General features: G+C 36.0%; 1 protein-coding gene across 2 annotated transcripts in view; it reads left to right on the top strand.

Annotated features, from left to right (window-relative positions):
- LOC149933353 (suppressor of lurcher protein 1-like) overlaps nucleotides 1-17,515 on the top strand; it is a 127,605-nt gene that overhangs the window by 58,775 nt on the left and 51,315 nt on the right. For both annotated transcript variants that reach the window (XM_090156299.1, XM_090156300.1), the window contains 2 exons: nucleotides 6,381-6,443; nucleotides 12,528-12,705. In XM_090156299.1, the coding sequence (XP_090012425.1) occupies nucleotides 6,381-6,443; nucleotides 12,528-12,705 (241 nt within the window). The remainder of the gene's footprint in view (nucleotides 1-6,380; nucleotides 6,444-12,527; nucleotides 12,706-17,515) is intronic.

Consider the following 17,515-nt stretch of genomic DNA (forward strand, 5'->3'; position numbering starts at 1 on the left):
ATAGCCAGAAATTCCAACGGTAGACCGGTTTCGTTCTATTTGGAACTCATCAGTACCGTGCGGGAAATCTGGCTGGCGACTGTTAAATCTAAAGGAGAAACTAAGCCTAAACCTTAAAAATTTCAAAACGCGTTGCATATAGCAACGGAAAGCCGAAAAGGGGGAGTGTGGTGGAGAATAGAATATACGATAAGTTAAGTTAGAAGAAACCACCTATGGACTGTGAGAAGGATGATAAAATACGCGAAAAAGTAGATTAGTCCATAATTAAAAGGGATAATATAGCTAAATCCTAAACAAATTTGAAGAAATTAAAAAACTTACTACTAACTCGTACCCAATAGGTCTTCGAGCAAAAAACGCGAAACTCGGATCAAATAGATCTTCGAGTAATAAACTAAATTAAAATTAAATAAAATAGCCAGAAATTCCAATGGTAGACCGGTTTCGTTCTATTTGGAACTCATCAGTACCGTGCGGGAAATCTGGCTGGCGACTGTTAAATCTAAAGGAGAAACTAAGCCTAAACCTTAAAAATTTCAAAACGCGTTGCATATAGCAACGGAAAGCCGAAAAGGGGGAGTGTGGTGGAGAATAAAATATACGATAAGTTAAGTTAGAAGAAACCACCTATGGACTGTGAGAAGGATGATAAAATACGCGAAAAAGTAGATTAGTCCATAATTAAAAGGGATAATATAGCTAAATCCTAAACAAATTTGAAGAAATTAAAAAACTTACTACTAACTCGTACCCAATAGGTCTTCGAGCAAAAAACGCGAAACTCGGATCAAATAGATCTTCGAGTAATAAACTAAATTAAAATTAAATAAAATAGCCAGAAATTCCAACGGTAGACCGGTTTCGTTCTATTTGGAACTCATCAGTACCGTGCGGGAAATCTGGCTGGCTACTGTTAAATCTAAAGGAGAAACTAAGCCTAAACCTTAAAAATTTCAAAACGCGTTGCATATAGCAACGGAAAGCCGAAAAGGGGGAGTGTGGTGGAGAATAAAATATACGATAAGTTAAGTTAGAAGAAGACCTATTGGGTACGAGTTAGTAGTAAGTTTTTTAATTTCTTCAAATTTGTTTAGGATTTAGCTATATTATCCCTTTTAATTATGGACTAATCTACTTTTTCGCGTATTTTATCATCCTTCTCACAGTCCATAGGTGGTCTCTTCTAACTTAACTTATCGTATATACTATTCACCACCACACTCCCCCTTTTCGGCTTTCCGTTGCTATATGCAACGCGTTTTGAAATTTTTAAGGTTTAGGCTTAGTTTCTCCTTTAGATTTAACAGTCGCCAGCCAGATTTCCCGCACGGTACTGATGAGTTCCAAATAGAACGAAACCGGTCTACCGTTGGAATTTCTGGCTATTTTATTTAATTTTAATTTAGTTTATTACTCGAAGATCTATTTGATCCGAGTTTTGCGTTTTTTGCTCGAAGACCTATTGGGTACGAGTTAGTAGTAAGTTTTTTAATTTATTCAAATTTGTTTAGGATTTAGCTATATTATCCCTTTTAATTATGGACTAATCTACTTTTTCGCGTATTTTATCATCCTTCTCACAGTCCATAGGTGGTTTCTTCTAACTTAACTTATCGTATATTCTATTCTCCACCACACTCCCCCTTTTCGGCTTTCCGTTGCTATATGCAACGCGTTTTGAAATTTTTAAGGTTTAGGCTTAGTTTCTCCTTTAGATTTAACAGTCGCCAGCCAGATTTCCCGCACGGTACTGATGAGTTCCAAATAGAACGAAACCGGTCTACCGTTGGAATTTCTGGCTATTTAATTTAATTTTAATTTAGTTTATTACTCGAAGATCTATTTGATCCGAGTTTCGCGTTTTTTGCTCGAAGACCTATTGGGTACTAGTTAGTAGTAAGTTTTTTAATTTCTTCAAATTTGTTTAGGATTTAGCTATATTATCCCTTTTAATTATGGACTAATCTACTTTTTCGCGTATTTTATCATCCTTCTCACAGTCCATAGGTGGTTTCTTCTAACTACACAGAATAAAGACGACTTTTATTAGTATTCACAATAACTGAATTCATACGTCGTGTATTTCCTCTATAAAAAAACGCAAATTAGCAATGACACTTTAAATTACAATATTTTAATTTTCCTATATGTACAATAATTATACAATCAGTTTTCGAGATAGATAGATCAATCGTTTTATTAGTTTAATTATAAACCAATGACTACCGGGCTACCTTTCACGAGTTGCACTTACTCCGATCCCTGGAACTAGGCTATGCCTGAATTTTTCTAATTCTCCGGTAGAAGTCGGAGCTCTGCTGATATATTACTAAATATGCCTAGGCGGATATACGGGCCTGATTCTCGGATCGTACTTTCGATCGTATATCGTACCGACCGCCTAAATATCGTACAAATACGATCCAGATCGTACATCTGGCAACTCTGGAAGAGGGAATGGGGTTATATGCGTCTGTGTTCAGCGATATCTAGATACGGATCTAGCTACGTTTTTAGGTACTTTTATTTAGGTACAAGATACTATTGTGGGTAACTAACTTTTTTCAGGTGAACACAGATATATAAAAATCTCTTACACATACCTTTTTTCCCGTATCTGTTTGCAAAGAATGTATCTTATGTATCTAAATTATTGCCCTTTGGTATCTATCTTTTTTGAGTTGCTATATCTGCGACGTTCCTTATCTGTATCTTTCTTGTTTTGGTAGTTATATTTTAATACATCGATAAAAAGATATACCAGGTACAAAGAGTGAAAACGAACGTAATTATGTTTTTAGTTTGAATAAGCATTATCTGGGTTTCTATCAGGCATCTCTTCGGGGAAGAATGTCTACCTCCCGGGCGTTAAGAGCTTGCAAATGGATATCACACACACGTTTGTCGGGTAAAAACCACCCTGAGCCTAGTTACCTTCCCTCGAGGAAACGTTTCTGAGATAAACATTAAGCATTATTAACGTTTGTAGCGCAAGAGTCAGACTCAGGGGTTGACAGGCGCCTTTTTCGTGAAGTGGGTACTGTAGGCTTGCGGCCCCCCAAAAATCACTTTTCAAGCAGTCTCCAGTCAAACTAAAGGGTAACTTTGGTCGAGGCCCCGTGAGATAACGCTCACCAGCCAACCGGCCCAATCCGCCCCTGGTCAGACTTTAAAAGAAACACCTACTCTTAACATGACGGACATCGTCGTTTGCCGTCATGAATGTAATTTAATTAGTATTTCGCATAAATGTGTCGGTACTATTAATACGGAAAGTATGGTGACTACCGGTGAGTTCAGTGTTTCTCCATCTTTCTGCTACTATCCTATCATAAAGGAAGATGACGAAGCAGTCGACGATATTACGTAAGGGAAGTAAGGTCGGCGCTAGGGCATGGCGACAAAGGCGACCGCCTAGAGCGCCGCCCTCAGCGGCACTTATTGGGGGCCAGCATAAATCCGTCAAGGGGGGTGGCCGAAGTCTGGACCCGGAACCCCCCTGGTCTACGACACTTGCCCGCACTTAGCGACATGTTTTGGGATCCCGCAGCTACCAACACGTATTGTTATCCCGCACTTAGCGGCGGTGTTTGGTTCCCCCTGTACTTAGCGACATGTTTTGGGATCCCGCAGTTAGCGACACTTATTGGTATCCCTACTTAGCAGGGGTTTTTGGTTCCCCCCGTACTTAACGGCACTTATTGGTGCGCCCCCTCTTTTTTGCTTCAATTGCGTTGAGAGAAGGGGCCCCTTCTCACTACTTAGGGCCCCGCACTCTCTAATTCCGGGCCTGAGGGGGGAAGTTGGACTTCATTTCACGTAAATTCTCACTCACTGGCTTTCTGAATCTACCTATCGGTCGATTTAACGATCGCCGGTCAGATCGGGGCCAAATAGGAAAAACTTAGAATTAATGGGAAATGGGGCCAACACGACTGCGTAGCCGGTGGGGCCTACTACTAGCCAGCCCGGCCCTGGCTACTCACAGTACACAGGAATCGTTTTGTATATCTAAACTGCACCTATTATCTAGATACAGATATTTTTACCTTTAGATAAAATCATTTTTTACTGGGTACTATATTTTAAGTTAATAGGTGTTCGAGGAAATATCCGATACGCGAATATAACTCTCGAATACGTATGAGAAGATAAACAGTATAGCACATTTAGATAATTATAGCTGAACTAGATAAAAGTATATTTCCACTAACAATCAACAGATACGCTAGATACTTTAACCTTAGGTACAAATATCTTTTACCTAGTATCTTTTATCTTTTTACCTAGATACCAAATCGCTGAACACAGAATGCGTCATCAAAATTCTAAATTTTCTCCAGCGCACCGCCAAGTGAGGCGTTTTAGAACGTATGTCTACGAGCGAGTAAAGGTGGATGCACACATAGCCTTCGCGCTAGAAATTTCGCTGGCAAATCGCGTCGCGTCGCGTGACTTAAATAGAATGGAAGTCATGGCGATTTGCTAGCGAAATTTCGCGCGCGAAGGCTATGTGTGCATCCGCCTTTAAGTCAAAGAGAGAAAGTTGCGCCAGGTGATAGACCAAATATAGGCTAACGTTGCTTGTATTGTAGTCCACTACACTATAGTGAGACTAGCTCTCAGTACAACTTACCCGGATAAGATTCGTTATAAACTGATAATACCTACATATGGAGCCTTGTAGGAAAACGAAAATTTTAGGTAGGGCCAAGGGCTTTAATCTTTTTTTCTCGCGAATTTCTAGGTAGGGCCAAACCAATTCTAGGCAGGGCCGGGCCCTACCGGCCTCCCCCTGGTGACGGCCCTGGAATAATAGAAACTACACATTTGCGCGTTTTTCGACGTTTTCGAGGTCGATTTTTGACGACCAATTACTCGGATACGGTTCAATTTAGGAAACCGTTTCTTAGAACCTTTTTGTCTCCTTGTTACCCAAAGAACACGCCTGTAAATTTGTGTCAGACTTCTCTGAAACACCCTGTATAGGGACTCTAAAACAATTAAGGCTTCTATTACGGTCTAGTGGTCCACCTTGTTATCGAAACGTCCGTATGGTACATGATGATGGTGTTCCAGAACCTTAAGGGGGAAACATTCGCTTTCATAAAATGATTATCGGCCCATTAGTGCCTTTTATAGGGAGGATGATAAGTGAATTTGGGTTTACCATTGAATGGCTTTTGAGGGTGGTCAAAGCCCTGTAGCGTAAAGAATCGATTTAGGGTCGGGCTTAAAATTTTTTTAGATATTTCCGCGTAAGTACGTTTTTGATCCCTTTTAAAGTCGGTATGGTGACCCTATATTTTGGACCGCTTGCCGACTCAAAAAGACCTTACAATGTTTAATATTAATTTATTAGAGAAACGAAATTCAGATAGTAAATAAGCACAAAACGTCAAGGTATTCACTAAATAATACTTTATTACCTTAAATACAAGTAATGGATGTCCATTGCGAAATAATATTTCAAACATTAAATTTTTATGTTAATATTTCCAGTAACAATCTTTTTTACCATTCTCTGTCGGGCCGACGTCGGTCGAAACCCTGAAATGGCTAGGCCGGCCGACGGTTGGTTTTACAGTTAGCTATCTGCCGACTAAACGTACTTGTTTCCTACTCCAAAATAACGTCGGGCCACAGTCGGCCCAATTTCAAAACGTGACTCTACAATTGTTATCAGATTCCAAAACGTGGTGGGGCCGACTGCATGAAATTGCGTATTTTTGATTCAAAACTGACTATAATATAATTAAATATCATTTAATACATGAATTACAAATAAAACAGAAATTGAATTTTCAACAGAGGGCTGTTTCTTATCTAGTTTACATATCATACAAGTATATATTGCCTACGATGACATGAAAAAAAAATAAATTAATAGAGACAATGACATCTTTAATTTTATTGCAAAATTAAACTTGAAAATGCTTAAGAGGTTTTTCTATAAAACTAAATTATTTTAACCAACTTTAAGGCATTAAACTAATAAAAACCACTTGTATATACATATATTTAATAGTTTAATACATTAAAGTTGTTTAAAAAAATTTAAAAAACTTAGGTTTGTTTGTTATGTACATTTCTTGCATGAATCATGAATTCAGAATGGTTTTCCATGATGAAAAATGTGTGCTCTTCATTTCAAAAACGGATACTTCATGAATTTAAAGGGATTTGGATCGTTTTGATGGTGGACCTTCTACAGGCACTGTTTAAACATTTCTGTCTAGTGGCTGAAGAAGGCCATGGTCCGAAACATTATATTACATCCACGAAGTACTCGAACTTATACATTAAATATAATTTTTCTTATGATTCTCAAATATCAAGGCTGCACTTTTTGTAACGTTGAAATGTTTTTTTTTTAGTCACCGCTGGTTCTGGCGCTGTGAGTGACATCAGCACATCCCCATCGCCCACCCGGATCCCAAGTACGTTGCTTTCTCACACATTTGCTTACACTCGTATTATTCGAAAGCTTATTTGTTGCATGTTGCTGGAAACGAAAACTGCGGCTAATTTCATTATTCTTCAGATATTTTTGTGAACATAAATGCACATGAAAAAATACATTAGATAATCTTATTGTAGCCAGCAAATATATCAACTACTATCATGAATCTATTTAACCCATGAATATTCAACTGGAATACCCTAGGTAACCTCAGACGACGCGCGGGGCGGAGCCAATTTATAGTGACTTATCGAAATAGAACTCGGCGGTTATTTATAAGCAGTCGAAGCGTTAGTTCCTACCTTTTTGTAGTATTTCTCATGAATGTATTTAATTAAATGGATCCATGTGTTTATTTAATACTATTATTAGAATAGTTATTATTATAATACAATTAAAACATGGCATTTTTTGTAATAAAAATATGGTAAAGACTGATTTTTCAGAGATAGTTTGTACGTTTAAATTGTTAAAAACCTCACAGGCATTCGATAGAATCTTTTTTAAAAGATCGGAGTTACATTCTTTCATTTTGTATTTTTATTCTACAAATAATTATTACTTTCAACTTATTTTTAACAAAATAACGCGAACCGTCCGTGAGAAGTCATTTCGCGGTAATTCTGCTCTCCTAAATTATCTTGCCCTAAAATGGCATCATTTCCTAATTCGTTCTTATTGGCTTCTCTTGGAGTATACCGTGGGTAATGATAGAGTTGAGTATTCCTGGGTTAAATAGATTCATGCTGTTATTTAGTGAAAAGTAAAACTGAAATACACGGAAAGACTTGCTAAGGAAAACATTCTTATTATAATTTAATTTACTTAAAATATTAGTTATATCTGAATATGTATAGATTATCTGACCCTTCCATAAAATATTTTAGGGTCATTCCATGACAAAACGCCTGCCACAGAACACCCGACCCCTTTCGATTTTGCCCAAATTTTGTATACAGGGTTTTTTGGGCCTAGGAAAACGATTTTGACAGTTTCATAACGATCGGTTCAGCCGTTTACGAGATACAGCATACGCGTTTTTTCAAAAGTACGCCTTGACCCCCTAAATGTTTTCTACTATATCTTAAGACATAATTATCGCAAAATCACATGTAATACCTCATTTTAAAGACAATGCGCACCCTAATATGAATATTTAATCAGAGTTGTCATTTGACGTAAATGTCATTAAAATCTGGGTCTTTAAATAATTTGACCTTTGACCTTGCCCAGACACCTCAGTCGTAGGTCAACGATTTTAGCATTTTTAAAATTCCCACTATCGAATACATAATAATCACTCAAAATCTCAAAGTAATATTTGTAGTTTTCGAGATATTAATTTTTGAAATTTACCCCTCAAATTAATGAAAATGCTATTTTATACACGAAACTAGTTGACCTACTAAATAAATTAAAAATATTATTATTTTGGTAATTTTGAGTTTAGAATATCAAATACACTAATTCTTAAATTAAGTTGAGTTATTTACATATTATTTTTAGTTTTGCATGTTATCTGTAGACAGAAGACATCACTAAATTGCTTGTCCTTAGTATAGTCTGGCGTTCAATATTATTGTAGCGTATCTTACTGCACCCTAAAATGGAAATGTGCTAGATATCTCAAGAAAACCCAATATTGCTCTTAGTCATATCGATTACGTTTTTAATAACGTAAAAATGTTTTAATATCTTTTTAATATATAATAGTTATAATTGAGTAGTTAAATATATTAACAGCGATAATTGAGTAGCGAAATAGAATTTATTTAACTGTATATTCTCGAACAAAGCCCTGAAATGGATCGAAATTGTTCGTTTTGGAGAGACAGTAGTAAATGTCATTTGCAAACACTTTCGAAAACAGTTGGTATCAACAACCATCTGTCCGAGGATGACAAATTAGTTCTTAGCAGCCGAACAGCTATACCTATGTCCAAAATAAGAAACATATGTCGTCACCATGAAGAACTTTTTATGAAAAGGTATTCAACGAGTCAAAAGAAGTGTATGAATCCTTTTGGGACTCACGACGCTGAAAGAAAGAGTGGACTAAAAACTATTTCATTGGATTTGTTCAAAAAATTAAAGTTACGAGGAATTGAAGTTATCGCTGGAAATAAGTTGTGCATCCAGTGTTTTATGTCTGCTGGAAAAAAAGTAAAGGATGAACTCCAAATACAGTTGGACGTTTCAGAAGTTCACACTGCACAAGAATCACAAGAAAGCGATTCTTTTTCATTTAGTCAACCTTGTTCATCGGGAGATGCGACGCAAGACGACAAAGCTATAGCTTTAGTGGCAGTTAACGAAACTCTAATAAACTTGGGAGAATCTCCTGTTAAAAGAAGTAAGAAATATATTCAATTTGAAAGAATTTATATATGTATACATATATAAATACATATATTTTTTAACTTTTGTACAGAAGGTTTGTCATCTCGCCAAAAAACAATTCTAAGCAGGACTAAGTTAAACGCTGTGAACAATTCATTGAAAAGCAAATTAGAAGAGTCAATGGAAATTTCTCTTGATGAAACAGACGATAATATGGTTACGGACGATGTTTTTAGAAAGCTCGAAGAACATCGATTATATGAGAATATTTTGAACGAACTGAGAGAGAAATTCAATAACTCCAAGACATCATACGGCGAAAAGCTTCAGATCCTGACCTTGTCACCATTTGGAATACAACGCACAATGGAGGAATTTGGAGCACCAGAATACATGGTCAAACGAAGCAGGAATCTTAAATCTAGTCAAGGAATTCTTTCGCTACCAGAGAAACAATCGAAGGGATTAATATTGACCGAAGACGTTAAATCAAAGGTCGTTGAATTTTACGAAAATGACGATAACAGTCGTATGACACCTGGACAAAAGGAGTTTGTGTCAGTTAGAAACCACGAGACAGGTCAAAAAGAACATCATCAAAAGAGGCTTGTACTGCTGAACCTGAGAGAGCTCTATAACAAATTCAAGGAAGAGCATGATTTGACGTTAGGATTTTCGTCATTTTGTTATCTACGACCACCTTGGTGTGTATTAGCAGGTTCGTCAGGTACACATTCAGTGTGTGTCTGCACCTATCACCAAAATGTCAAGCTAATGATATCAGCTCTACCGTCTCCTTGTCCTTTAAAATGTGATATCGATTTCATGGCGCTCACCGTGTGTGACACTCAAAACAGGAATTGTATGATGAGGGTGTGCAAGGACTGTCCTGGGAAAAATGGTCTACTTGAAAATGAATATTTAACGAACCTTTTAGAAGATTTTGAAAATATAAAGTTCATGCAATGGGTGACAACTGACAGCACAAAGCTCATGACCTTGAGCGAGAGTGTTGAAAACTTTTTCGACTCTTTGGCCATTAAACTACTTGAACTAACGCGTCATCATTACACATCTAAGTCGCAATCTAATTATCTTAAAAACCTCAAAAAAACTCTAAAACCTGGTGACGTAATTGTTCTCGGTGATTTTGCGGAGAACTATTCCTTCGTAATTCAAGACGAAGCACAAGGGTTCCATTGGGACAATTCTCAAGCGACAGTGCATCCCTTCGTAATCTACTTCAGGGTAGTCGAAAACGGAGAACTTAACCACTTAAATTTTTGTATTATCAGTGATACCAGAACACATACAACCAATACTGTTCACAGTTTTTTAACTTATCTAATTCCAAATATAAAAACACATGTTCCTAATGTTAGAAAGCTAATTTATTTTACGGATGGATGTGCTGGACAGTATAAAAACAAATACAACTTTTCTAATCTCTGTTGCCACAAACAAGATTTTGGTTTGGACGCTGAATGGCATTTTTTTGCCACATCTCATGGCAAGGGACATTGTGACGGAATTGGCGGAACAGTGAAGCGTAAAACAGCAAGAGTCAGTCTTCAGCGACCAGTGACTGGACAGATTTTGACTCCAACAGATATGTTTAATTTCTGCCTATCAAACTTCGAAAATATCAAGTTCATCTATGTTAAAAACGAAGAAATTGAGCGACAAAAGGAACTTTTAAAAGAAAGGTTTTCTAAAGCCATAACAGTAAAAGGAACTCGAGGGTTTCATAAATTCGTTCCGAAATCGTTAAATGAAATCATGGTTTCTCCGTTATCTAATGACGATTCGCTAACCACAGTTAAGGTTTCGACTTTAGAATTGTCAGATACTCGAAATCAAGAGGCTGAAAACTTTAAAGTGGGAAATTTGGTAGCCAGCGTCTACAAAGGCCAACTTTACGTTGGATTAATTGAGGAAGTATCAGAAGAGTTTGGAGACTTCTTTGTAAACTTTTTGCGTCCCCCTGGTATTTCGGACAAATACACATGGCCCAGAAGGATCGATAGCAGTTGGGTGTCAAGTGAAAATGTTCTATGTGCAATTGAAATTCTTGTAGGTTTACCAAATTCGAAAGGCTATCAAATCAAAGAACACGATAAAAATAAAATTACCAAAGCCTTTTCCATGTATAAAGAAGTTTAAGCTGTTTTGTGTAAATAAAAAATTAATTGGTGTGTAAACTATAAAAATAAATGGTTTTTGTATTTCATTTTGTGTGTGGTGGGGTAAATTTCAAAAATTAATATCTCGAAAACTACAAATATTACTTTGAGATTTTGAGTGATTATTATGTATTCGATAGTGGGAATTTTAAAAATGCTAAAATCGTTGACCTACGACTGAGGTGTCTGGGCAAGGTCAAAGGTCAAATTATTTAAAGGCCCAGATTTTAATGACATTTACGTCAAATGACAACTCTGATTATATATTCATATTAGGGTGCGCATTGTCTTTAAAATGAGGTATTACATGTGATTTTGCGATAATTATGTCATAAGATATACTAGAAAACATTTAGGGGGTCAAGGCGAACTTTTGAAAAAACGCGTATGCTGTATCTCGTAAACGGCTGAACCGATCGTTATGAAACTGTCAAAATCGTTTTCCTAGGCCCAAAAAACCTTGTATACAAAATTTTGGCGAAATCGAAAGGGGTCGGGTGTTAAAATTAAAAAAAACTAGGTCGTTTTGTCATGGAATGACCCTTTAACTCTTGCTCTACATAAGGATGAATTGTGTAATTTTAAGTATTCAGGTATGAATTTTTGGGAACCAGAATATTAGGTAAAATTTATATTTCTTAAAATATTAGCCTTTTCAATGAAATGAAAGCTATGTCGGGTGAGGTAACGATGTGAACCGTTCTAACATTACAACCCTTTAAAATTAAAGGGTTTTTAGAATTAAAATGAAACAAAAAATAGAGACTGACAACTTACTCATTATTCTTGGTCAACTTCTTTAATACGAAGTTTACGATAGCTTTTCAAATATTGGGTTAAAGGTATTGATATTTAATAAACTTCATTATGATTTATTGAGAATAATTTTAATGAAATGTTTTAATTTAGTTTTTCTGATTTATGAATCTTTTACAAAAATTATTTATTAATTTTCAGGAGTACTCAATCAGTTTCTTTGTAAAATTTGTCATTTAGTTTTTCGAATTAGTAATTTATTTATTTTCCAAATTTTCTATTCAAGTAATTATTCTAAATTTGTAAACATAGCATTTGTAGATTTATTATTTAGTAAGTTCCAAAAAAGTGAATTAGTAAACTGCTATAGTAGTAATTTTGAAAATATTTTTTTCATAACGCAATGTTTTACTGATGTATTATCTAGTTATTTAACACCCGACATTCGAAATGTAGTGTATATTATGACTTGGAGTAAATACTGAAAGTTAATCTTTAATCTAGGTCAAAGCGGTACAGTAAACCTCTATGGCAATAGTCTTTGGTGGGCGATATGAGATATCCATATATAAGCCCAATGCGCTCTTAAAATCAGATACAACCATTGGGTTATTGAACAAAGTGCGTTTAAATATAAAAAAAAACTTCGTTTAAATGAGCGAGTCGTTGTAAACGCTTTTAGACCTGAAATATATATATATGTAGATATTTATCCAGCTTAGTAAAAATCACGCACAGTGCTGGCTAAAATTATTTAAAATGTTTTTTTCTGTTTATTTTAGAGTGTGACCGAATGTTCATTAGTAGCCCGGATGGACCAAGAAACGGCTCTTTCTCCGCTCCAATTCTTAGAAATCCTCAGAAATTTTATCATCAATGTATTTATACATTCATCGCCGCCGAGAATGAAAGAGTTCAAATCAGATTCACCAATTTTAGTTTACGCGGCTCAGCGCCAGAGTGAGTACACCCAGAGTATCTATAACTATAAGTCTTACCGTTTGGGCTATTTGGAACAATAGCCCCGCCACTTTTTAGTTGCACCTTACCAATGTACTTATTAAGGGGAACCTAATGGTGCAAAAATTATTAGCCACAAATAATTAATTTTAAAGTTATACTAATTTTAAAGAGGTGCGAACTGAACAGTTCGGGGCATAGAATTCACTCCGCGGCGAAGAGAGCTCACCGTCGCGCCGTTTTTGCCCTTTCGGAAATCGGCCTTTCTTTATTTGTTGGGAGTGGTAATGGCGCCAGTAGGACCACAATATACGTGAAATATGCTGCTGTGGTAGACGTGGGGTCTAAGGATTAAAATGACGGTGACCGAAATAAAGCTTTTATTAAAGGATTAAAATGACGGTGGGCTACTATACAGATAGGAAAGAAACATTTCACAAACCGTATTCATTTTCCGCTAAACATGCCCGATGTCCAAACCGAAAATGTGGTTTTTTTTACGGCGAATTCAATTCGCTAGATACTACGTACGATTTCACGGGAAACGATGTCCGTAGGTGGGGTTAATATATGCATCCAGGAGGAGGGAAAACTCCTTCGTGTGGGATCGATTCATCTCTCAGTCGCTCTCCCTTGTTTAATTCGCACCACAAGAGACTATACAAGGTACTGTCCTCTAGGTCGCGTTATAGATGGCACAGCTTGATTAGCAAGAATGGGGTTGGGGTGGCGCCGCGCGCCCCCAGCGCTCGAGCGAAGCGAGTGCGCGTCACCGTGAGTCGCCAATACTTCGATTACGAGTCCAGTTTTACTTTTAGTTTACACGTACAAAAATCTCGAAATATGTCGTATTTTCCGTTGTAAAAATTTCTGGCAAGTAACAATTTTACATTTATGTTCGTCAATGTAGAGCCTACTTTCCGTCAAAACCTCCGCTACCACTCCTAATTTCCACATGTGTCGGGGAAGCAAAGTGGTGGAAGTCGAGAAAAAAATTTAAAGCCGAGACCAGCCGCAATATAGATAAGGGAAGCAAAGAGGCGAAAGTCCAAAGTCGAGTAATATAAAATTGAACTAGTAGCCAAGTCAAATTGAATTAGATCAAAACCATGTCAGGTATTTAGAATTAGGCGCGTTTAGTTGGAAATCAGGCCCTGAACATTGAGTTAAAATTTCAAAGCTTTAGGGCTAACAATGCTCGAGTTTTAATTTCCACATGACTTGTGTTGAGATTTTCCAAAATTCGTATTTTTATTGTTTCAGTAAATGCGCGACATTTTTCAAATCCCCCCTAATATCACGTGAGATTTTACAAAATTCGTATTTTTAGTGTTTGATTTATTTATTTATGCGCAAAGGTGTTATTGTGTAGGATTAGGCATTTTTTACTTACTTTCACCCAGTTTTATCACAATTTTACAGTTTCGTGCGGGAAAAAATTACGTGAGATTTAGTGAGATTCAGCTCGACCCCCTCCCTCCCCTAAACGCCTCAAGTAATTTATGGACGCTCCCCTACGGGCGACTAAGATAAGCCCTTCCCGTCAAAACCTCCAGCTGAGAGGTGGAAGTCCAAAGTCGAGTAAAATAAAACTGAATTAGATATAATAAAATTGAATTAGATTAATAAACATGTCAGGTATTTGGAATTAGGCGCGTTTAGTTGGAAATCAGGCCCTGACCGTTCTCGAGTTTTTAGGAACATGACATACAAATAAATAAATAAATAAATAAAAGGACAAACTTTAAGAGATTATAGTTATAGATTTGTATGTCATGTTCCTAAAAACTCGAGAACGGTTAACTCAATGTTCAGGGCCTGATTTCCAACGAAACGCACCTAATTCCAAATACCTGACATGGTTATTAATCTAATTTTATTTTACTCATAGTTCTATTATATATTACTTGACTTTGGATTTTCGCCTCTTTGTTTCCCTTATCTATTTTTCCGGCTGGTATCCGCATTCAATTTTTTTCTCAGCTTCCGAGAATCCGAGTACGGGGGGGGGAGGGGTGTATGGCGATAGTGGCACCCCCTATCTTCCTTTAACCATTTTTAACAGGTTAGTATGACATTCGTAGAAGGGGAGTTAGTGTCAAAGAAAGGGACTTCGTAGAAGGGGAGGTATAGTTGAGACTTTTAAGTAGTTCAGGACTTTTTGCTACGCGTGTTACGTGTGTTACGTTTTTTCTACTCTAAATCATTAAAACTAAGACCCCGGGTATTAAAGCTAGTATTAGATAAAACTTTGAGTAGATTTCCTCAAGCTTCCACTATCTCGTTCGGGTATCGAGGGTATCTAGGCACACCATTAGCCGACTGAAAAATAACTTGGCCTTATTTTTAGGCGTGTGTGTAAGGTGACATTGAAGACGACTTCGAATTAAATTTAAACATTTATTTACACTTAAACATTTCCAAATAAACTACCCATTTGGGGTTTACAAAGTTTCTCCGTTGCTGAGGGATTCTAAGGTTGATCATTCGGTACGGTGTAAAAACATAAGAGAGCTTCTCTCGAAAAATGTTGAAAGCGTTCCTTCTAAAGGGACCCCCGGCTTGTTTGAGGTGGTCGTTGCTCGGGGTTGTGGTCAGTTCAGAAGTGGGGAGCGGGGTCTTAACATTTGCGCGCGATGGCGAAATTGGGAAAAAATTTCGAAATTTCTCGCTTCTTTCACTTCCACAGCTCCGCCATTACAATAGATACAACCAAAATTGATTAAAGTAAAATGGATACCACTAAAATACGATTATATAAATTTGGCGCATTAATTTTTACACGCTATTATCGTTAACCTCAACAGGGTTATGTGGAAAGGGGAACCCCAAGAACTTGAGGGAAAGCCCCTTTGGGATTTTTTAATTGTAGGTCCCTGAGCTCATTTAAAAAAAAGGTTAAGATGCTAGGGATTCAATGGTGCAAAAATATTTTGTCGGAAACAATTATTCGTGAAGTTATGTAAATTCAAAGTTAAGCCTTTGTTCCCTATGTTTTTGAGCATTGCACCGAGTATTCCCCGTATTGGCGCCTGATGGCGCCGCGCACCCCAACCCCATTCTTGCTATCACGATGGGCCTTCTATAACGCAACCTAGAGGACAGTACCAAGCCTTACGCATCAAGAATTGTCCAACCCGATATTAACCCAACCAAAACACTAACAATTTCGCTCTTAACCTCCTAAAATAAAACCCGCGAAAACAAAACATTTATAAGAAACGCGACCAATGAACTGAAAATGTATTTTTTTAATAATTTGGCGAGCCTTAAGGCCCGTTTTCATGAGAGCGATTTGTGAGAGAAAAACCAGCGATATGCAACAGATATGTTTAAAATTCGCTTGATAAAATTTCTTATTGTTTTCATGATCGCGATATTTTGGAGCAAGGAAAGAGAAACCTCTGAGCGAGGGCGTTGTCGGAAAATCGCTCTCTTCAGAGTAGACTTTTTCGCGTCTCGCTAGGCGATTTTCTTTGGAATTTTGTGACGTCATTAGTAACGTGGTAGGTTTCAGCCTATGAGAGAAGAGCTGCGTTATTTCAAATTATTTTGCGTAATGAGATCGTCCACTTAGGGTAGCTTATATTAACCAAATTGCTATAACTAACGAAGAATGTATCAAAAAAAAAGATTTATTAAAAGAAAAGAAAGCAGAAGAAAAACGACTAGAAGTAGAAAAAAAAAGGAAAAGTTGATTGATTTTATCAAAAATAAGCCTTCAATTTGTGGCAAAAGGTGTGATGAGTATCGTAACCGAGATATTTAGCTAATTGCTTGGTAAGAAATTTACGGAAAAATGGACGAAACAGGTACTTTGTTATGTTTATTAAACTTGTTGGTAATTTAAAAATATTTTTAGTGGATGAAGTAAAAAAAATTGGAAAAATTTAGTGGATCAATTTAGGACGCATAATGAAAATGTGACACAAGCTAAAAGTGGTCAGGAGTTCGACGGGGAGTCATTTGCATCCCTAAAATAGCATCTTCTCCAAATGTTATTATTTTTGAAAGATGTGGTCTCGTTTCGAGAGTGAGCTATATAATATTGATATATTAACATTTGACTTTCGACATGACAGTCTGCTCTTGTTAGCAGGACTTCTTCAAATTATTTTCGTAAGGCTAACGATGAAAGGGAAATGGTTGGAACCGTGGACGTTCCAAACAATTGCGATATGGACGAAAAGAGTTCTTCATTGATGGATCCACACGTAAATTTATATTTATGTTAAAATATTATATTTATGTTGAAATATTATATTTATGTTGAAATATTATATTTATGTTGAAATATTATATTTATGTTGAAATATTATATTTATGTTGAAATATTATATTTATGTTGAAATATTATATTTATGTTGAAATATTATATTTATGTTGAAATATTATATTTTTGTTGAAATATTATATTTATGTTGAAATATTATATTTATGTTGAAATATTATATTTATGTTGAAATACATTTATGCTGAAACATTATATTTATGTTGAAATATATTTCTGTTGAAATATATTTCTGTTGAAATATATTTCTGTTGAAATATATTTCTGTTGAAATATATTTCTGTTGAAATATATTTCTGTTGAAATATATTTCTGTTGAAATATATTTCTGTTGAAATATATTTCTGTTGAAATATATTTCTGTTGAAATATATTTCTGTTGAAATATTATATTTATGTTGAAATATATTTCTGTTGAAATATTATATTTATGTTGAAATATTATAATTATGTTGAAATATTATATTTATGTTGAAATATTATATTTATATTGAAATATTATATTTATGTTGAAATATT

This window comes from Leiobunum rupestre, chromosome 8 (genome assembly GCF_980474605.1).
Source record: "Leiobunum rupestre chromosome 8, qqLeiRupe1.1.hap1, whole genome shotgun sequence".
Lineage (NCBI taxonomy): Eukaryota > Metazoa > Arthropoda > Arachnida > Opiliones > Sclerosomatidae > Leiobunum > Leiobunum rupestre.